This window comes from Centroberyx gerrardi, chromosome 14 (assembly GCF_048128805.1).
Source record: "Centroberyx gerrardi isolate f3 chromosome 14, fCenGer3.hap1.cur.20231027, whole genome shotgun sequence".
Classification (NCBI taxonomy): Eukaryota; Metazoa; Chordata; class Actinopteri; order Beryciformes; family Berycidae; genus Centroberyx; species Centroberyx gerrardi.
Window position 1 is genome coordinate 7,538,475 of NC_136010.1, and position 24,054 is coordinate 7,562,528.

Below are 24,054 nucleotides of genomic sequence, written 5' to 3' on the forward strand. Positions count from 1 at the left end.
AGTTAGGCCGGTCACAACGCCCGAGGCGGGGTCAACGCTGTCACCGCGTGATGTCACTCACCGTGGCAGCGCGTGGATCAAAAACCTCAGAGGATGTTGATGTGGTGATCATACAGAGGAGAAGTGGGTGAGAGAGTAGGACTCAGTCAGCCAGACTGGAAGGATGCGTTGCTTTAGGCCTAAGAGCAGCAAGGGAGCAGATGGAGTGGATAGGACAGCGGTGGTGGAGAAACGCCAACAGACTCAAAATCAGCAAGTCAGCAGAGATGTCAGGGCTCGGCAAGGCTCCAAACAGCAACTCAGCAGGTAGTTCATCTCTGGCACACACACACACACACACACACACACACACACACACACACACACACACACACACACACACACACACACACACACCCACACCCATGCACACACTCATTGCTACATGCAATGATGCTGAATATATGACACTCTCTCTGTCTCTGTCTCTCAGTCTCTCTCTCTCTGTCTCTCTCTCTCTCTCTCTCTCTCTCTCATACACACACACACACACACACATACCCATACACACACTCATTGCTACATGCAATGATGCTGAATATATGACACTCTCTCTGTCTCTGTCTCTCAGTCTCTCTCTCTCTGTCTCTCTCTCTCTCATACACACACACACACACACTCACATTGCTACAGTGATGCTGAATATACAAAGCCGCTCTCTCTCTCTCTCTCTCTCTGTGTCTCTCTCTCTCTCTCTCTCATACACACACACACACACACACTCACATTGCTACAGTGATGCTGAATATACAACGCTGCTCTCTCTGTCTCTCTCTCTCTCTCTGTCTCTCTGTCTCTCTCTCTCTATCTCTCTCTCTCTCACACACACACACACACACACACACACTCTCTCTCTCTCTCTCACTCACCCAAACACACATACACACAAAATGAGTGGCTCAGAGTAAGAACTTGGACACTATGGCATTTGTGTGTTTAATACATCATTGAGTTAACTTGTTAGTCTTTTTCTCACTGCTCATGGTCTTTCTTGGTGCAGCTTTACAGTTACTTGGTTTTGCAATTGTAAAATTCCCCCAACATCTGTAGAGGATTTATCTGTGACTCAATCTGTACTTGGAGGAAGTATGTAGCCTGGTCTGTAAGTAAAGATCACCAGTCATTTCAAAATGGCCTTCATACGGTTAGACAGTTACTTAGTGTTGAATCATAAAACATTAACATAGAAGGAAAATGGCAATTACACATTCTGTACTTGACGATGTCCAAACAAGTCTCTGTAAGTAAGAAGTGCTAATCATTTTCAAAATGTGGATTTTCTTGCTTAGGTGTTGCTTTATTAGCACACATGAATGCCTCTTAAGTTTTACGATGTTAGCTGAAATGAGTCATTGGTTCGTCAGACCGCAGTGAATACAAGCGTGCATACTTGTGGGTGCGTGTGTGTTTGTGTGTGTGTGTGTGTGTGTGTGTGTGTGTTTGTGGTTACTGAAGGAGGTACACAGAATAGGTTATGACTGGTAAGACTAGTTTAACGCCCACACTGATGATTTGATTACATCTTTGCATACCAAAAACAGCTGATGTACTTGTCAGCATACTGGACTGTCTGAGTGATGATTATTTTCAGTAGATACACATGGAGAGGCGGGGCTAAACAGGAAAAACATGACATCAGGGTACACATTCCTCTCGAGTTTGTAGATTATCATTTAAACTACATGTTTATATACAATATACAATACTCATAAAATCTGTTATTCTTAAAAAATTGAATTTATAGTTATAAGTTTATAGTTATAGTTATAGAATTTATAGTTATTTAACATGTAAAAGAAAAGGGTTAGCATGAAGGGTCAACTTTCATCATGTTTTAGTTGTTATCAGTCAGCATAGCATAGCAGTACATAGTCAGTACAGAACAGTTTTTTTTTGTTTTGTTTTTTCAGAAAAAAGGAAGCCATGATCTAGAATTGATCAACAAACATGTTCTCTGCTTAAGTTGCTTTAAAAGCGGTTTGAACAACTGAAATGCTATTAATGCCCACTATAACACGACCACCAGAACCAGCGGGATTCATGCTAAATGGTAATGCTAACTAATCCTCTGTTTACTATAGGATCATGCGCCCAGATGACGCCAACATAGTGGGCAACGTCCACGGCGGCACCATCCTCAAGATGATCGAGGAGGCTGGATGCATCATCGGCACGCGACACTGCAACACACAGAATGGGGTGAGAGACTACGACTACATTCACACTTTACTGTAAAGTTATTAATTGTAAGAAATATAACAGGGTTTCTCTCTTCAACTTTTTATTAAGTACAGTACATTTTTAGTAGCCTGCAAAAATTTGTGAATTGGACAATCATATATTTGTCCAACCACTGGATACATAGGAGCAGTTTGATAATAAATAAGTGAGTCTTCCTTATTCAACAACTGAATAAACAGGCTTAAATATAATGTGAATGTGTGTAAGTGTGAACCTTCTAGTCAAAAATGACGGGCCCTGTGTTTGTTGGAGGGAGAATTGTCTGCAGCACATAATTAATATGAACTGCCCAAAAAGAAGTGGTTAGTGTTCGTTTCGTCACATGAACCACTTCTTTCAGAAATATGAATTGCCCTTTATATAACCATTAACTTTCTATTCACACCCAATCCAATGTCCAGTGTCCAAAAAACAGGTAGATGTATCTAACTTGAGCTAGTAATCTTCTAGATAAGAAAAACAAGACAAACTTGATGTAGATTACCCTGTTTACCCAGTGAATGCCTTTGATTCTTACGTTTTCAAACTGCAGGCCTGGGAATGAGTGTAATTTACTTTCAACATTGCCTCACCCAGATTTTGTTGATGGCTTTACCTTTCACCTGGTGCCCTACCTCTATCGCAGTGTTCACCTTTAGCCTGCTTTTGACTTAGATGCTCATCATACCTCCTAGAACATTTTGATCATATTTACTGATGGCAAACTTGTATGTCACGTTTCACTGCCTGCCACTGTAGAGATAAGACAAATAAATGTACAGACACATGCAGACACAGGCATGCACCCACACATACAGACATCCGCTTCACAAAGATACACATGAAGCTCACGTGAACCCATACAGCTACTCTTCCGCTAAACTAAGCAAAATTCCTTGTATGTGCAAATATACTTGGCCAAAAACTGATTCTGATTCTGTTTAAATTAAGGCTGAAAATACTAAAAGGTGAGTGGCCTTCTGACTCTCCTCAAAAAACCAAACTATTCATTTGATATTGAACATTTACTCAACTTCAACAACTTCAACTTCCTGCATAAGGGAATAGATGTTTTGAATACCGGTAGATACTTTGTCCTTGGTTACATTTATCATTAAAATGCATATTTTATATTGAGTCTAAATAAAGATAATGATAAAGCCCTGATGTTAAGAAACTACATCACTGTGTTTGCTCACTTGGCCAAAAAATATTGTCTTCCTGCTCTAACTTCTCATTTCTTTACACTACAGTTGCACATATTTTTTTTTTGTTAAGTGTAGGATTGACATATCTTTTGAGACGGTTTGATTTGAGTTTTCATGTTGTGCAAATGGAGTGAGACATAAAAGTCTACTGAGTCTTCCTAGTTGTGGGGAATGTGAAAGGAGATTCTTCCTACTGAGGAATCCTCTCTACCTTTTCTCTTCAGCTCTTGTCTCTTCGCCTCACCTGGCACTTCTTTATCGTACATGATCATTCTAGGGTCACAGAATTGTCTTGTTAAATCTGTTGTCTGGGCACAGTGTGTATGTGTGCAGGCGGACCTGACATTTCCGTTTTGTTATGCAAATGTTGTGTGGCGGTTCAGGAATTTTGTAATCATTTGTTCTATCAGTGCTCCAGTGTTTGTGTTTGTGTGCTTGGCATTGTCCATTATGTGAACAACTAGGAGTTGATTTTCTGACACATTTCTTCCAACAGCAACAACATCAAACACTCAAATAACAATGTTTCCTAAGATTTCAGCGAAGGTATGATATTCCCATATGGAGAAAACATGTAGGACTTTGAAGTCTACAGAAGAAATCTTTCCTTTTTCATGATATTTAAAAAATATTTGCAAAGACTGCCAAATTAATCTTTTAGGACTCAAAGAAGGTAGATGAACATTAGCCAAGGTGCCTTGAAGATCTTGAGGATCACTTGATACTTTTTGCTCACCATACTGGGAAAACCTCTCTACTATTATGGAGTATTTATATTACTCAGAAATGTAGAGCGTAGAAATGCAGTATAGCAGACAGAAAGACTAAAACTTGAGGAGCTGCTTATTCTTAATTAAAGCAGTTGTTAGGATGATGAAAGTGGAAGATGACTCTATTGGAAAATGCTGCTGCTTTGAATAAAAATATTGTTTTATAACTGTGTTTATGTTCTCTCTCTGTCTGTCTCTCTGCCTCTCTCTCTCTCGTTTCCTGTCTCTCCTTTCTCACACTTTTTTCTGAGGTTGTTACTTTTAGTGTCGCTTTTTCTGTCTGTAAAAGAGATCATTAATCTCAATGGGACTATCCTGGGTAGATAAAGGTTAAAGGGCCAATAAAGGCCACCGTCCCTTGTATTGTCTAAGTTATTCTTCTATATTGCAATATCTGTATTATTATGCTAGGTTGTTCAGCTCTACTGTCTTCTCCCCTCCTCTCCAGGACCGCTGTATGGCTGCTCTGGTTCGGGTGGAGAAGACAGAGTTCCTGTCCCCCATGTTCATCGGCGAGGTCGCCCACGTCAGCGCTGAGATCACTTACGCCTCCAAGCATTCGGTGGAGGTGCAGGTCAATGTCATGGCGGAGAACATACTCACAGGTAGCTGCGGGCAACATTTACCTCATCATTTACTAGCTATTAAAGGAATACGCTGATAGTTAGAACATGATGAATATTTTGATGTTGGCATTTGACATTTTTACATTGATTTTTTAGGATATAAATTCAAGACCGTCTTCTTTGCCAGGCAAATTTTGGGAAAATTAATGCAGTGGTGCCTCAAAATGTCTTGTTGGCATTGTTAGTGTTCCTCAGTGAAACCAAGGAGTGAAACCAAATACATTTTACCCATTAAGAAGTACCTGTCAGAGGAAAATAACAGTGTTTAAATGCCCAGGTATCCCTTTGATGCAATCAACTGAGATTTAATTATTGCCAAAATATGAAAACTTTGCTTTTATTTAAAATGTAATATTAGTAAGGCCATTTCTTGTTAGAGACGTATATCATGAATGTGCAGCAGGTGGCCAACATTAATTCGGAGTGATTTTGTTTTCCTTTCATCTGGTGCTTTACCTAGACCGCAGATGAGACAAAAAAATTACAGATATGCAGATGCACAGGCATTCACAGGCAGAAAAAAAACAGATACACAGATACAGATACACACACACACTGTTGGAAACGAGATATACGCGCTCATTTTAATCCCCCACTCCCAACACACTCCCTCATTAAAACGTATCAACTGATTAGTCCAGTCTAGTTTATTTATACTTTATTTATATACCCCTTTAACACAAGCATGTCTCAAAGGGCTTTACATAGCCTATAGCATATACAGTACATGTCATATACATACTACATCATATATACATACTACATATATATACACATCATATACATCCTTCATAGGAATCCCTTTAGAGTCAGGACCAACATGTAGGCTCGCAATGCAACCCAGCTTTAATATAATGATTAATAGATTATATTCTAGAGATAATTGCTTAAATGTATAATATCTTTTATTTCTTAGTTAACTTGTAGAATTGTTTCAGCTATATTTAGCCTCACCACCCTGTGTAATGCACAAAATATAAAACATGAATTGCTGTGAATTCGGCTACATAATGGCTGGAAAAACAGAATTTATGACCAAGAAGTACTTCAAGAGATAATTTCTAAAACACTATTTATCCATTTTGGAAATTAATCTCTAAGACATAGATTTTCCAGTTTGTAAAGCTGTGATTTTGTCACCTTACTTACTACCCTTTTAAAGGTACTATCATTTGCTTTTAATTTTTGGTATGAATCATTTTGTTAGAGGAGGTGTCGGTTTTTTCAAATGCTGGATATGTCATTTTGCACTGAGTCTTTTCAGTGTTCCAGGTTTTATCCTGGAGGTTAATGAATGACCTCATTGTGCTGTACTGCTGTTTGAACAGTAGAGGGCAGCACACAACAAGTAACCCAGTCCCTAGAAGCAGCTCTTGAAAATCAAACACTGCTTTCATGAGTCGCTGCTTTACATGCCTTGACAGGAGAACGGAAACTAAGAGCCATATTGGTTTCCAATTTTAGCACGTTTGCCAAGTGATGCAGTATGTAATTCTTCTTCATTATTAAGATTTGTGCACATTTTGTGTGCACTATCTTTGGCTTGTGAACACATAAAAGCATGCACACAAATGTATGGATGCAGGCACACACATGCACACGCACACACACGCGTGCACGTACATACACACTGGTCAGTGTCCCTCGAGTGAAGAGAGGGAACATCACATTGGGCTGACCTAGCGTTATCTCTGAACCTTCAAATGCCAGTGGTGACAGCGATATACAGACTGCCTGTAACAACCAAATCTCTTCTGTTTACCATAAGTACCTAAATTCATATCAAAGGGCAAGAGTTTCTGACGTCACAGTTATATATACACACACACACACACACACACACACACACACACACACACAAAATTCTAATATATCTCAGTCAGTGTAGGGGACATTAATTTTCATGAATGAATTTCACTGGCATAGGTGCAGCTTCATGACACGTTGCAAGGCAAAGCCTCAATGGGCTGTATCACCATACATGTTTCTATAAAAGTCTTTGATGGTCAGCTAGGCAGTTATGGCATCACAGCAAACCTGTCCATCTTCCATCTGAAGAGATTAAAGAGGAGAAAGAGAGTGAGAAAGAGAGAGACAGAGAAAAAGACAGAATGAGGGAGACAGCGAGCGAGAGAGAGAGAAAGCGTGCGAGACAGAAAGACAGACGGAAGGAGGAAAAAGGCAGACAGACATATCGATGGGAACAGGGATAGCAGAGGGAATGAAAGAGGAAGAGAGAGCGGGAGTAAGAAAGAGAGAGAAAGAAGGAGGAGGGAAAGGAGGTGTGAGAAACAAAAGAGGTATCCCCTAGGCAGCCGTTGCCCTAGCAACAGGCTTGTACTGGTTGGTTGGCTGGTTGCTGGGCTGGAAGCAGGTTGACGGAGGCGGATGCAGAGATATGAGATGACAGGTGGAGAGCAGCATCCATACAGGCGCTGCCATGGACAGCCTGCTACATGGGGTCCTTCCTGACGGGAGTGGGTAACCAAATCAGTCAGATCAGGAAGAGAGCTGACTAGCAGCGGGACGATGCACTCGACTCACAGTTCGGTTCGATGCACATTGCGGGGTTCATGATTCAGTGCAGTCATGATATTTTTATTGAAGTTTAAAAGGAAGCATTTTTGACTCAATGAAATTCAGTGTTTATTCCTGAGGCATAAATTGGGCTAAAACAATGTTTTTAACAATGTCAATTTTGTAAACCCTCAGTTCTTTTGCAGACAAAAATGTAACCTTTTAAGTGCAAATCCTGGTATGTTTTGTTATGAAGATCAGATATTTGCACTTTATTTCAATGAGAAAGCATATTACCATATATTAATAATGTTAGTATATTAGCATATATTCTTGGTATATTAGCATATTATGTAGACACTAGATTGTAGACTATTGTGTAACAAATTAGAAGAAATGCAGATGCTGGACATTCGGTGAACCTTTTCTCAGAGCCACAATTCACGATTAATTTGGATCATTAAATTTCATGCCAGATTTTGTCACGCACCTAGGTAGGACTTTTGGCAACCTTTGTAGTTCTGTACATAGTTTGGAAGTACGCAACTGTGCATGTCCAAGTCTGTGATATATAAGAAATCTAAATCAGTATCAATAATTTTGAAGCCTAAGTGTAGATTCACTGTGAGGGTAGCGTGGGTGCAGTGTAGATGAGAGCAGTTCTAATCAGTGTTGAGAGCGGGTGTGGAAGTGGGTGGTTCTGGGATGCCAAATCTTACTGTTGAGCCTCCTGGAGGTGATGTGGGCCAAATGCAACATCTGTGATGGGATTTGCTCACTTTATAACTCCAATTACATACCCACTCTGACCCGCCCCCTTTTACTGTAACATCCAAGCTAGGTTTCTGCATAGGTGCTCAGCCTAAAATAGCTCAGGGGTTGGCGACATCAGATCCTGCGTATTGGTAAATGCCATCACCCTGATGCATATTTATCAGCATCATGTTTTAGTCTGACAAGCAGAGCCGAGGATAGCACACGCCAACCTGTAATCCCACTTTATGAATATCCATGAGAATACCAGTAGGCCGTAAAGACTATTTTAAATATCGTATAACGTACCCTGTTACTGTCCTTAAGTCAGAAATATTGCCTCTTGACATTGAAAGGAGAGCCAGAAGAGTAGCTGGGGCTTGGTCCATGAGGAGAATACCCTTCTTATATAGCTATAGAAGGATGTAAGTCATTTGTGTGTGTGTGTATGTGTGCGCACTGACATAGCTGCTATCCATATAAATGTATATTTTCTGTGTGGTTTTAAGGATTTTTTTTCAAAGCTGATCTGGATAGGGAATGATACCTGTCTCCAGTGTTTCTGCATGAATATTTATTTGTATTTATGCGGGGCTGTGTGCATAAATGTGTGCATGGTTGGGTTTCAGATATGTGGATTTGTGCATGTGCTCATGCATATGCCAATAACAGAAAAAAAAAAAAAAAGGTGAGGTTGGATGTGTGTGTTTCGATGTGTAATATGCATTTAGATGCCCGCTTATGTGGATTAGCATGTCAAAGTGTATGTGTGTGTGTCTGTATATGTGAGCACATGTGTGTATGTGTGCATGTGTGTAAATGTGCGTATTACGTGCATGTATGTGCATGTGTGTTCGCGTGGGTGCGCATGTGTGTGTGTACTGTATGTGTATGTAGGTGTGTGCATGCGTACTGTATGCAGCGCGTGTGCATGCCTGTGTGTGTGTGTGTGTGTGTGTGTGTGTGTGCACGCTTTGTCAGTGTTTGGCCCTTTAAAGGTTCCTGCGGGGCCGAGGGGGAAGAGAAGATAACGGGAGCAGACATTATTTGCTTCTGTCATGTCGGCTTAGCGTCAGGCCTCACACACTGTGGCCCAGTCAGACACGGACGCCAAGTGGATGTACCTGCACACATGCTCCAACACGCCGCACGTACCCGACACACACCGAAACGCACACACACACACACACACACACACATACGTGCACATGTACAGACTCCACACATGCACACACGGCTGCGTAGAGACAAATCTGCGTGCATACCGAGCCTAATATGTACGCTGACACATTAGAGATCGAAAAAGTCCCGCACACACCTACTCATTCACACACACACACAGAACACACACTTCTCCACTTCCTGAAAAAAATTCTCAGCGCTCATACTGTGGCAGGACTGGCAGGGTTTTACCGATGGTGCACATTCCTAGATCTTTTCCCAGGCAAATGTTTGATGGATGGATTGGACAGGACTGCAGGAGAGGCCAGATTGGAATTTGGCTGTGTGTGTGTGTGTGTGTGTGTGTGTGTTTGACTGTGGGTCTGTGTTTGTATGTGCGGTGTGGTTGTGCTTATGTTTTTATGTACCTCTGTGTTTGGAGGTCTGTGTGTGTGCAGCCATGCGTGTTTTTGCAGTGTTTTGTGTGTGTGACTTTGTCTGTGTAGTGTGTCAGCATGTATATCATGCTCTGTGTGCATGCATCTTTGTGTTTATGCATCCATGTTTATGCGTGTGTATTCACGCCTATGTGTATGTGTGTGTGTGTGTGTGTGTTGGGGGAGGAGGCAGGCATCCAGGTTCCACAGTCAGTCAGGCAGCATCTCGTCAGGCAGGCCTCAGTCACGGCCCCCCAGGGGAAGGCTGCCTACTGTGGGCACGAGCCGTGATGATTGTCCCCGCTGGGCGGATTGCACACGCGCAGACACACACACACACACTGACACACACACACACACACACACACACACACACACACACACACATACAAACACAGAATCACATATACACGTATGTACATACATAAAAATATACACACATACATAGGCACACATACATATCTAGACATGCACACACACATAGACACATACACACACACACACACACACATGCACACACACATTCACAAATATACACACTGACACAGATAAAGAAGTACAGATTCACATTAGATAGCTGCATGCACACAGGCACACACACACACACACACACACACATACACACACACAAACAGGCTTTTGCACACAAACATTGGCAGGCTCACACACAAACACCCACAGATGTCAAATGCACACACAACATGTGTATATGAATACGTATTTGTGCACACCCACACTTGGACACACACACACACACCCACACTTGGACACACACACACACACACACACACACACACACAATTAAGTATGCATAATATGCACACAGAGAGAAACCCAATCACACAAACACTGCTGCACATAGTGCATATGATGCACACACACACACACACACACACACACACACACACACACACACACGTATTTCCCACAGAAGGAATAATGCTTGTATTGCATGCACACTCAGGGACATACAGACTCAGGGATTTACATAAACACAGCATACACAGATCGCAGCTCTGTCACTACCACACACACACACACACACGCACATGCACTTTCACTCATGCACGCACCCACACGTGCTCGCACACGCATGCAGAGAGCTGAGAGCAATGCATTGTGGGCGAGGCTTAAAATAAGCATGACAGTTCTTGCCATGATCCTGGTGGGTCACACAACCTAGCACATACTGCAACTGGGAGATAGAATCTGAACATCTAGGTGAACACACACACACACACACACACAGACACATAATAATGTCATATGAATTTGTCATGGGCTTGTTTTAAGCTTAGCAGATTGCACTTAAACAAAATTCATATATGTTATCCTTTATTGTCCAAATGTCCAATCAGCATCACCCAAAGCTTCTCCCACAGCTGTAAACCAGAGAACTAAGACGTGTGATGTCATCAGCTTGTAAAATCTGTAAAAACTAAGACCTTTAATGTCATTAAGATATTAAATGTAGGTCTGCGTCATAGAGAATGAACTGGAGGAAATGGAAAATTGTTAAGTTGACTGTTAGAGCACCCAGAAGGATTTCCTGAGGGTATATTTAGGGTATCGGGGTCAGATAACACTGCTAAAGAAAAAAGCTCATTTGAGTATAAAAAAAAGGATTCTATGTTTATGCAAACGCAATCTCCAATCCATCATCCATGGAGCAGCTGCCAGTTTTACAGCTGGATAACATCACAGGTTTGAGTCTCACTTGTCTGTTTTTTTCTTGAGAAGAGAATTGTTAATGTTCACAATACTGAATGGGATGTCCTATACAGTTGACATATATCATAATTCTTAAATTGAGTGATATTCCTTTTTAATTCAAATTCTCCATCCCAATACGCTACTTGTGGCGTGACTTCATCTCTTTGTATTAGGCTGTAACGTCCCGCCGCGGGACTGTAGTTAAAAGTAATTGAGCCTTGGCTCAGAGCAATGGAAAATCTGTGGTTTTGATCATGGGGATCAAGCACTAAGAACGATCCCTGCTGTACTGTCTCTGAGCCTGGAACACACTGTTCAGGAAGGAGCAAGGAAAACAAGAGGGTTTCTCTGCCTGGAAGAGAGCGAAGGGCAGCGGGAGATCGACAACGAGGGGTTGGGGGGGGGATGAATGAGTGAATGAGAGGTGGGAAAGAAAGTGGGAGTAATAAATCAAGTGAAAGCATTGGAAGAGAGACGATGAACAGATAAAGGAGGAGAGAGAGAAAGAGAGAGGAAAAAAGACAACAAGATGATAGATTAAAAAAAAAGAGAGATGTTGGGATTGTGCCCACTGCGATTCTGGACTGTTCAAAGTCTTTGGGAACAGAAAATGTCCTTTGGGGAATTTCCAAAAACGGAATGAGTAGAAAGAGTAATGATTGATGATGATCTTAAACCAAAAGTGAAGGAAATGATGGAAGGGGGGGGGGGGGGCAGGAACGGAAAGATGGAAAGGAAGGAAGATGTTGTCCTTGTCCTTGTCCCAGCTGTCAAAATGGCTGCCAGTGTAGCCCTTTACATTCGAGCATCTCCTCTTGTTAAAGCTGCTACTGCCAGACTTTGAAACCCCATGCAAAATGTTTTTCCAGTATATTGTCAGTATATTGTTGTACCATTGACTAGTTTAGTCAGTGTTGTGCCATTAGCTAGTTACTGTGGGAGTTTGAATGAGCAGATTTTGTGTGTTCAGAGCCAAAATCCTATTCCTAAACCTATTCACTAGCTGATTGCTGCGGCTGCTGGAAAATGTTAACGTTGGCTCAAAAGCTAATGCACCTTTGTGCCGCACCTTTGTGCCGTAATTCAATCTTGCACAATTCCTGGTAAATCTTACCCAGGGACACATAGAATAAATACATAGAGAGCAACACATACAGTAGAATAAACCAGTTTTTTTGCCGATGGTCTCATTTTTCTACAGCCATTATACGATCCTATCAAAATTTATTTGAGATGATATATTGAGGTAAATATTCTATGTAGGGGCTTCAAGTTGCTTGTTGTGGCTGTTTTCTGCCTTTCAATCTCCTTCCCTTGATAATGTGCATAATACTGCAAGCATGACTGAAGCAATATATTCTGTGTTAGTGGATGTAATGTGAAAGTAATAAGGGCACAGTCTGAGCAGATGACAGATTCAAACATTGGCACTGTATTGACTTTGTACACAGGGACTTGAAATTCAAAGCCAGTTCCCTGGTTCCCTGATTGCACTCTGGCCAAAAAGGTCACCAATCACTGGGAATGGTTCTTAGTGGCCGGTTCATTCCAGTGCTCCGTTCACTACCCTCCTTCCCTCTCGCACTCCTCCTCTTCCTCCCTCCATCCTTCCTCCTACAGTTCACTTAAAAGGTCCAGCAGGAGCTAATAATAGACTGGAGTCACTCAGTCTTGGTAGAGTCAAGGATATGTAAATATACCTCTCTTTCTCCTGTGGGCAACTTCCTGGATGCTGGCAAGGGCGGGAGCCAATGAAAGAAAGAGGAGGCGCGGTCGGCATGGCAACGCGGCCCGGCTGTCTGCGCGGCTTTAACTCGGGTGTAAAATGCAAATGTTATTCCCCAAGAGCAACCTGCCATAAGCCACTGCTCCCACTCTCACTCTTAACTTCATATAGCCGCCTGTGTAGAGCACAAAGTCTCTTGTAAGCATTATTGTATTCTGTAGTGATTATATCACCTAGATCACTTTGGTCACTTTTTTCTTTGTCATTGACAGTGGTTATTCTCATGGCTGCTGGGAGGATATGAATAATGTACATTACCACAATGCACATGATGCCACAGTTCTCCATTTTCATTTATTTTTTATTCATGAGATGTGGTATCATTATGTCCATGTTGATACTATGCACATCTATGCAGTATGTTGTCATAAGTATCTAAAAAAAAAAAACATGTAAGGCAATGAATAAAGGAAATCAGTTTTCTACCATCAGGTTAAAAAGCCGTTACTTTCATCTCCTAAAATGACATGAATGACTCTAAATAAAAGCATCATCCCACATTAGAGATAGATCACCTCACTAAGTTCATCAGAGTCTGCAGCCACAAGTAATAGACTTGATCACACTTCAACACTTTGATTTCATTTCAACCTGTTGGCCATGTGCTCTTTCTTCTGTGCCTTCCTTGTGTGCCATAACAACACAACCTCAAAATAGCCTCTCTCTCTCTCAGTTAGCGAATTAAGTGAAAAAGTGTAGGCAGAATAGAACAGATATCACTATGACAACCTCTCCGCCTGATTGCTATGAGATGTGAATTTCCACAGAGTTTTGTCTCCAGATCTGCTGGTGCTTAACGTTCTGCAGTAAGGCAAAGCTAATGCTAACCTCAAACCAGCAAAATGTTTAATATACATGGAAGTACATGGAAATATCAGGCCGTATGTTTATTCACAATATGAAAAGCATGTATGCACATCAATTCAGTAACGCCCTTTAGGTCTAATTGGCAGTCAGAACTCTCTTTAATTAAGGGATCGATAGAGACATTGTATTTGTTTGTTACGTTATGCACTTGTTCATTATTTTTGTTAGACCAATTAGCTTGAAAGAGCTTTGGATAAAAACTCTCAGAGGAAACAAGCTGCTTGATCAGCTTATTGTTGTACAAGAAGATGGGCTGTATAGTTTCACCTATGTGTGTCTATTACATATTTAGTTTTCCATGCTGCATGCTAGCCTTTAGCACACTGTGTATCTTTACTGGATGGTGGAATTTAGCGGAGCATTATCTTAAAAGTGTTTGGGACTGCACTTTAGTTCACTAAGTACTGGGTGCATATAGGTGAAATTGCTACCAGACTTTTCATCAAACAATGGTAAATTAATCAAACAGCTTATTCACCAAAATATTGGTCAGCACTACAGCAATGAAGCCTCTAGGAACGGTTCCATGTGTCATTTCAATGTGATTTTCAAGATTTAATCTAAAGATCAGATTTTATAAGATCACATCACTCTTGGCCTAAATATGGCTGCTATGTTTCTCCTGTGGCTGTATTTATGTAAATCTTATTTTAAAATCGTATTTTCTCCATCTCTTTACATTGCTTTCGTGCACATTATGTCCAGATTGCATCAATGCGAGTCTGACCACTTCTGTATTTGGTTTTGAATAACTTATGGATCTGTGAGGAAAATTTGATATTGAAATTGATTATTGGAATAGGTACATAATAAATTCACATTTTCACTATAGAGACCACTAAGCTAGCTAATTAGAGCAGAGATCCAGCTTGTGAAGAGGTAACATATCATGATGCAAAATACTGTAATAATAATAGTACTTTGTCATTTGTTTTTCTGACTTGAGAACGAAATGTCTTGTGATGCATGTCGCTCGCTTGTATCACTGAGAGATGTGAGTAGATGTGGGGAGAGTTTTAGCCCCAAAACAGAGTATGTACAGGAAAAGTGAGTTTTGAAAGCCAGAAATTACAGCACCTCGCCAAGTAATCATGGAGTCATTGCATTGGTATTGATCAACAACCCAATCAACCCCCCGCTGATATATTATGGTCATTTTGTGCTATGGGCCATTCAAGTTCTTAATTATTGCCTGTTTCATGCGTTCTGGCAAGATTGGATGATAAAAGTCACGTTGAAATGACATTCTCGTCTACATTTTAAAACGCTGCATCAAATCTACCGTTGTTTGTCCAAGCCATTCACATGTTCATAGAAAGAAGCCAGCACCTCTTGCATAATGTGTGTTTGAGTAAACAGAGCCAGAAGAATGAATGTCATAACAAAAACGTTTGTAGAGAGAATTTGATGAGTGAGTTGCTATTGCATTTCTTCCATTTTGTAATCAGCGGATCAGAGTACAGAAAGTTCAGGACTTGGAGACTATGATGAGCCTTGGAGGGAGTGAGATGGCGAGTTCAATAAATGTGAGGTTGTGTTTTGAATAGGATATGAATGGTTGTCTAACTCTGAACAAATGCTGCATTTGTTTTCTGCTCCTTTGTTTGCAGAAGAAAGACTAATCTTCAGGCGGGGCCAATGAATTTGTTAAAAACTGGGCTGGCTTGCTGCTGCAAATGACTGCATTTTATTGGGGTTTTTGTCAAAGTGACTGTTGTTTTGACAACATGTGTTTCAAAATGGTTTGGTCTGTTGTTTTTTCCAAAGACATGTCAAAAGCTCTAGCTTATTGGTTTACAATCACAGAACTATGAGAAATTAGTCTTTAGTTACAAAAACATCCAGAATGTATCCGTTTATTTAGTGAATGGAAACTGTAAAATGCTCCATCTGGTGCAGAAACTCAACTTTTCTCTGTGACGGCAGGTGCCAAGAAGCTGACGAACAAAGCAGCCCTGTGGTACGTCCCCTGCTCTCTGCAGAACGTCGACAAGGTCATGGAGGTGCCGCCCATCAAGGTACATGGAGGAACTCAGTTGCTCTGACCTTATCCTTTAATGGACAGAGATTTGGCCTTTTATTCTATATTGCAGCCAACTTCTCTGTGTCTCTACCTCTCCCCCCATATGTAGCCTATATCAGAGAGAACTTGATCTGATGTCAAAGAGGAGGGATTCATGAGAGAGCCCATCTGGTCAAGTTAAAAAATATTGACATTCAACAGCGTGAAAAGTCAATTGCACTTATCTCTCATGTCTGAAGGCCAATGTGATAAAATGTGTTTACGTGCATGCACACATGCAGAGACAGGTGTATACTTTCGATCTGTGTGTTTGTGTGTGTGTCCTGTCTTTAGTATGACAGGCCAGAACAAGAGGAGGATGGGAAGAAGCGATATGAGGCCCAGAAGATGGAGAGACTGGAGACCAAAGAGAGGAATGAAGAGCCGGTGCCCCCTGTGTCTAACCCAGGTACTCATAACCTCCTGCTTTAAAGACCCCAAATTCAATCCAAATATAGATATGCAGAACAGAGGAAAAGACACAAAGCAAATGCATAGGGTTGTAGACATATTTTCACTCCCACATGGGTTGAAAGATGTTGCGGATGTAAGCTGAAGTCCTTTCACTCATCTCTAACTGAGAATTCTTTATTGTTGTGATTTAACCTGCGAATACTATCAAATAACACCTACACTGTTTGAGTACGGAGGCAGTGCACAGACTTGTCAGTACCAGAATCAGTATCGCTTTATTTGCAGTACAATGAATGTACAGGAATTTGACTTTGTGCAATTGTGGCAGGGGCATATTGATAACCAATGTAGTAACAAAAGTACATACAGACACACATGACACATGACCCCACATTCAGTGCCAATGGCACTGCAAGGCAATAAATGGAATATATTTTTCCATCGCAGCACCATTTTACAACTCAGAGTGCTGCGATAACGAACTGCAGCATTTAATCCAAAACAAATACTGGGAGCAATAAAATTCAACTTAATCTGTATCTGATAATTGTTTATTATGTGTGTTTGGTGGGATGGTAGGTTTGGAAGGTCAGATGAATTAGATTTTCCTGCTGTAGGGCTGTGAAGTGTTTCTTTACATAGACAGTATTGCTCAATACTGTCCTGTGTACTACAGTACAGATCCTAACACTTTTGACATGATGTTCAGCTGACTAAACATAAACAGCGTCTTAAAGTGTTGCACCACAGAAGAAAACTAAACATGCATTAGACACACAGAGGTGAAAGCACTGCCAATCTTCTTGAACAACAGTAAGCTCATCAAGCAAATAAGCACATATGCACTGAGGGTTTATTCTAGTGTTGTTACTGTAGTATTTTTTACTATTGTCAAATTTTGTCCAATTCACTCAACCTGCTGCAGAGGGACCGCCAAAAGGTATGTTGCCTTGCTCAGAAAGCTGCATGTCAGTACATTACAGTGACTTTGGCCAGGCAGTATACTGAAGCATCGTTTTAGTCTGTATTGGCATGGGTAAATTACATAAATGTCCATTTTTCAATACTAAACTTCCTTTCAAAATGTCTTTGTATGTGTGTGTGTGTGTGCATTTGTATTGCAGAACAGCACACAGTCGGTTTCAGCCAGTCCAGCCTGATCCATCTGGTGGGTCCCTCTGACTGCACGCTACACAACTTCGTTCATGGAGGTGAGTCCAACTGCTTCCCTTTTCATTTCTGGATTTTATGATGGTCTGATGGTCAGAGAAACTGCCTTCAGACCAGAAAATCACAGAGTCAATTCCCGTGACAGCCACAGTCCATCCCTGTCAAGGTGGTGCCTCAGAAAGACCCTGAACCCTTAAAGCGGTAGCCAGTGAGAAAGATGAAATAACAAGGGGGGTGGTTTGTGGTTTTTTTTTTACCTCAAATATTTCCTGAAATCTAGTGAGGAAGGGGGTGCATGGAAAAATGTGTGCTAACAGACTTCCCCCTTTTCATATAAACATAAACTGGTGCATCTGCATTAACCCTGTTTGATAGTTGTAGCGACTGTAGAAGTCATTTATCCTGCATATATCCTGAACCACAGTGGCCATGGCAGAGTATTCTTTTCCTGGACGTTGTGAAGCAGAATTGAATGAACAGATTGTAACACAAAATTTGTCTATATACTGTGACTGACAGCTTGACCATTCCTCGTGCCTTCTGCTAGCTGAAAGTGAATAGACTGTGAATTCTAAATATTTTTCTCTACATAGAAGAAGTTGCTGTGTAGCGAGTTTGCAATAAGATGTGGGACTTCTATGATGACTACATTTACACCTGTTCCAGACACACCACAGTGGCTGACCCTGCATTACTCCCCCTTAAAATGCAAATGTGAGCGTTACATATGCATATGTATGAGTCCAAGGCGGACGCAAATACTTGGCATACTACCTGTGTTGCAATTCAGAGCAGTAAATTTGAATCATATTGTCATTTTTTATTCCTAAGGTCCTCATATCAATGCAAAATCAAATTCTACCACTGGTCTGAGTTTTATTTCAAGTTCAAATGTACAACCACAGTGCTTGGCTGACCCAGTGGTAACAGCTGCTGACAGGCCGTTCCAGAGCCTTCCCTTTCCAAGCCGGTCTCCGCCACTTAGTCTCCAATATCCACCCGACTTCTCCGTCACTCGCATTGATGGAAAACAGAGAGAGCACATGAACAGTGTCAGGCTGGCTTATTGGTATTCTAGGCATGGGCAGAGTGGACCATCCTCAGCCTGTCTATAGCATTGAAATCCTGCAGAGGAGAAGATGAGAGAGAAGTCACCTAAAGCAGAGAATGTATAGAAAGAGGCGGACAAAGCGAGATGGAGGGTAGAGAGAGAGACAGAGAGAGAGAGAGAGAGAAAGAGAGAGAAGGGGGGAAAGGAAGAAGGCAAGAGGCGAAGACAGAATTAGAGAGAGTCAAAATCTCTCTTCGCTGGAGTGAAACCTATCTGTAATGAGCGATCGAACGACCATGCCTGAAGCTCATAAAATCAGCCAGACAGACACAAACAATCACACGCACACGCTCACACTCACATGCACAGGACAAGCACATGCATACATACACATGCACATGCACTTATCAACATCATCACCGCCTGTTCTGCCTATGGGGCCTTGCTTATGAATCATTGACCAGGTTCCTCCAAGTTTTATAGCCTTTGGCACCAAGCTCCAGACTGTAAGTTGGTACAGCACGTCCTGTGTCGTGTAGAGGAGGCATGGAGGAAACGCTGTTGAATTTAATCAGAAGCGGTGCGTCCTTGAGAGAGAATTTTATGGTTTTCGGTACTTGTGTTTTCCTAACTGAATGGGCTAGGCAAGGAGAGAATAAAAATTTGTTGTCAGGTTGTCAGATTCTGTCTATCGGTTAGAGGGAGTGTGAGTGTGTGTGTGTGTGTGTGTGTGTGTGTGTGCTGGGGGTTGAAATAACTGCCCGTCTCTGTGCATGTTTGTGTTTGTGCGCATATGTGTGCGCATTTACTGCTTGGGTTGTTTTCGTTCTGCATTATTTGCTCTGACAGCACTCTCTTCCGTTGTGAATATGGATGTAATGGAGAAGGAGAACAGAATGACAAGGACGAAGGGGGAGACAGAGAACTATAACGAGGAAAGCAGAATAGCAGGTCCCTGTCCCAGGAAATTTGCGGTTCTGATGCTGCTTCCAATTCTGTGCTAAGCTGACAGGCTAGTAAACTAGAAGGGTTAAATTGTCTCTCCCTGACCCATCTTTTGACCCAGGGAAAATGTCTGTCCAGGCCGGTATAAAGAAAGTCTGTATAAAGAAAAACTGAAAAATTACTAGTGCAAATGGTATGGAAACCATTACACACCATAAGACTCTGTCATTTGTGCATGAGATGATGATTAATAATAATAATAGTAATACTACTACTACTACTAATGATAATAATAACAATATTTATTATAATAATAACTTCATTTATATAGCACTTTTCTAAAAACAGAGTTTACAAAATGCTTTACAGAGAGTGAGAGAAACAAAACAGAACAAACAATAAGGGCAACAACACAAGATTAAAAACAAGATTTCCAGTTAAATGAGTGTGTTTGCAGATTGGTTTGAGACGGTTTAGCTGCCCATAACCAAAAAACTGGTTGTCTAGCTTCCAAAAAATGAACAAGTAAAGCAAGACCAAAAGAATATATAACAGGATCCATCTTGGCAGAATGGTAATCTGTAACAAATGCAACACTTTATCAGCACAAGACAGATGCTTATTATCAGCGGAGGTACATTGTTTCTGCCAGGTTATGCCTGCGCCGTGCTGCCATTTCTATTGGGGTCAGCTATGTAAAGAGGGCTTCAGAGAGACACCAGATAGTGAGCAAAAAAATAAAAGAAGAGAAATGTTGACCGAGAATGAGAGAGAGTGAAAAAGAGATGGATGTGGCGAGAAGGGCAGGATGGCAGGAATATGGAAGGAGGGAGTGGGGAGGGACAGATAAGTGTCAGATGTGTAATGGTTGACTTTTTAATTTGGAGAGCCCGCTGAGAAATCTGTCCAATTAAAAATCAAATGGGGAACAAGCGTGCAGGTCATTTAGAATGCAGTTTGTGCCCCCCCACCCCCCCCTCCCAACCCCTCCACATACACAAACACACACACACACACACACACACATGCACAATACACACACACACACACGCACACACACACACACACACACACACACACACACACACACACATCTTTCTCTGTACATGCCGACGCTCATTAAGCAATGTTCCATGTTGTTCGCTGCTGCTGTTTGCACTACTCTTGTTTTGTTTACATAACCTAGTCAGGTCAGGCAACCAGGGTGCTCTCTGTCTCTCTCTCTCTCTCTCTCTCTCTCTCTCTCTCTCTCCCTCTCTCTCTCTCTCTGTGTCTCTCACTCTTTCTCACTCTCTCTTCTCTATGGGAGAGAAGCAAAGTGACATCTTCATGACAATGACAGGCTATTCAGTTACTGTATGTTGCTGTATGGTGTGGAAAAATGGCAATAATAATAAAGTGCAAAAATATTCAGGCATACACACACACACACACACACACACACACACACACACACACACACACACATATATGGTACACATGCACACTAGAGCTGAACAATTAATAAAAACAAATCAAAATCGCAATATGAACTTCTGCAAATTCCACATCGCAGAGGCTGCAATTAATTTAAGAGAGAGAGGGGCGTCCAAACTGGATTTCTGAACAAGGTCTTTTAGAGCTCCAGGTTTGGTCCATGAATCAAATGCAATATTGATGAAAACCTTTCATCATACTCAAACTCAGTAAAACCTGCACACTGACATCTATATTTTTTTTTTTACAAATTCACTTTTCTTTAAACAATTTTAAAGTTCTAAAAAAGCAAAACTTGTGATGATATGAATTGCAGTTTAAATTGAATTGCAATATTCTGTCAAATAATTGCAATTAGATTTTTTTGTCAGTATTGTTCAGCCCTAATGCATGCACATATTGTAAACATACAAACATTGCGTGCATGTGCACCTTGCAAACTAACACCCATTCTCGCTCTCTAATACCTCTCTAATTCTTATGAAATATTCCATTGACTAATCCTGAGTGACTGACAGCGGATTGTAAAAGTAGAGCCATAATTTGACACCGCATCCATCCAGTCAGAAATTTGACAGCTACAGTATGCCACTGAAGCTTACTTTATTGCGGGCTAATGCATTGGTATCAAGTTAATACCATATTTCTTCTCCGGAAGGATTTGGCTATTGTATGGGATCCATATCTGCATTATGTGTGGGGGTCAAATTCCTCACTCAGCAAGTAGTTTTTGTCAAAAGACCAGATACACGAGATAAAAGTTGCATAAACTTAATATTGTACTTTTGGAGTTTGTGGAAAATGGATTGTATGTGTAGAGTCAACATCAACCAATCAATAAAACATGCATACCCTACTTGGCAGGTGCTTGGCAGTAGGGAAAAAATAATAGCCTGCACACTGTGTTAAGCATGCTCCTGATAAATACAGTAAATATTTGCAGTGGCAGATGTTGTGAGCTCAAGGCCTGCGTCCGTACAGTCGTTCTTCAAATAGTAGTAAGTAGTAACTGAAACTCTTCAAGGTGCATCAAAAAGCCCGGAACTGTTCTGAGTGTGGGAGAAGATCAGAGGAACAGAAAGTTTTTCTCAAGCCCTCCTCCTCATCCATTAACTCTACCTTCTTCCTTTTCCTTCTCTCTCCTACTTCTTTCTTTGTTGCTCACCCTTCTCTCTCTCTGCCCACCTCTCCTCATTATCTCATGTTCTCTCTCTCTCTCTTTCTCTCTCTCCCCACCTCTCCCTCCTTCCAGTTCGAAGGAAGCTTTCCACCTGTTTCCATGGAAACAGCAGTTGATTGCCACAGGTTGAGACCACTGCAGTCTGATTAAAACAAATAGACCAAAAAGAAAAAAACAAAAAAAAACATGAACCACGCATTGGTAGGTTAAGATGTTCCTGAGTATCTGTCTAGGTCATTCTACTGGATGAATTTTATTTTGGGGTGATCTGAAAATTCAAGGCTGAACTCCTGAAATACTTCTCAAAGTTGAATCACGCAGAATGTGAGACCAGAAGTTTTTTTTTTTCTCTGAATTTTTTCCAGTGTCAGTAACTGAGATGGATTTTTACTTATCTGTGTGGGTGCATTTGCATCTACATACTCGCATGTATCGGTGTGTGTGAGAGAGAGAGAGAGAAAGGGAGAAAGAGGGAGAGAGGAAATACAAATGTGTTCCTATAAAAGTGGTTTGTGTGAGTGGATTTAATACAGGATGTTTGTGTGAGACAGAGTTGAGCCAGTTGAGCCAGCGAGCGTCTGAGCACAGGAACAGATCCATCACTGTGCCTCTATATTATCTGTCCTCTGCTCTGATCTATGCTCAGTGGGTATATAAACATGTCACTGCCAGAGACAGAGGAACTCAGGGAGACAGGGATATGTCCACTGGAGCTTGTGTGATCGACCTTTGTGAGGAGAGTGTGTGTTTATATGTGTGTTCATGATTGTGTGCTCGCTCTTGTCTCAGTATTCTACTGTCAGTATTGCACTCATGGCAAGTCTCTCTCGATATGTGCTAAATGTCTAAAATGTAGTTTTTTTTGTATGTATGTGTTATTTTGTTTTACACCATCACACAATGCTGAGCTTACACAAAAATCTGTTATCACATTCATTTTGACTGACTCTAATTTGTCGTTATCCAAAGACTTCCACAAGTCTAGACAGGTCAGCAAAGAAAAATAATTGACTTCCACGCACTCGATTTCACCTCCAGAATGTGTCTGGTGGCACCCTGGTGGATCAGCAGGCAGAGGCACATTGCCATGTCCTCGCAATGCTATGGGTTTGAATCTGGCTCACAACCTCTATTAGATGTCATGCCCCCCCCCCACCTCATACTCCATGCCACTGTACACTGTCTAGAATAGAGGCTTTGCAGTTGTATCACAATTCTACCAGCAACCTTGCTTTGCGCCATTATGGAGGTCTATTAGAGAATTGGCTTTCCGCAAATAACGGTTAAATATATAACAACTGGGCAAAAACATACCTCAAAAAGAGATACCTCAAGTTTGTTGTGTGTAGTTGTAGGTCCATTCATTGATGCTAAAAGTAAAAGTGAAAAATACAATAAGGTACAGTAGATTTGTTTCCAAATTTGAGTACCTGTGACACAGTGAACTTGTCTTGTCTTGAGCCCCTGCCTCTAAGTTATTCCAAAACACTCTGAGTTGTAGCTTCAGGAGAGTCAGCTCAGTTAACCTGAACAAACTGTTCCTTTTCCTTTTTGGCTTTGTTGACTTGCTATTAGCCAGCAGGCTAATTTATTAAAGCAACTGATGTTCATGTTAAGATGCAACTTCTACTACATCCGTTTGCGAGAGTGCAAATCAGA

General features: G+C 41.3%; 1 protein-coding gene across 2 annotated transcripts in view; it reads left to right on the forward strand.

The window, feature by feature from the left end:
* acot7 (acyl-CoA thioesterase 7) overlaps positions 1-24,054 on the forward strand; it is a 60,859-nt gene that overhangs the window by 7,633 nt on the left and 29,172 nt on the right. Inside the window, exons 1-6 of one of the 2 annotated variants that reach the window (XM_071923636.2) lie at positions 87-306; positions 2,121-2,238; positions 4,686-4,842; positions 16,024-16,115; positions 16,454-16,568; positions 17,698-17,784. In XM_071923636.2, the coding sequence (XP_071779737.2) occupies positions 164-306; positions 2,121-2,238; positions 4,686-4,842; positions 16,024-16,115; positions 16,454-16,568; positions 17,698-17,784 (712 nt within the window). In that variant the 5' untranslated portion in view covers positions 87-163. Of the gene's footprint in view, positions 1-86; positions 307-2,120; positions 2,239-4,685; positions 4,843-16,023; positions 16,116-16,453; positions 16,569-17,697; positions 17,785-24,054 lie in introns of those variants that run through there. The other variant, XM_071923637.2, reaches the window with a different exon arrangement.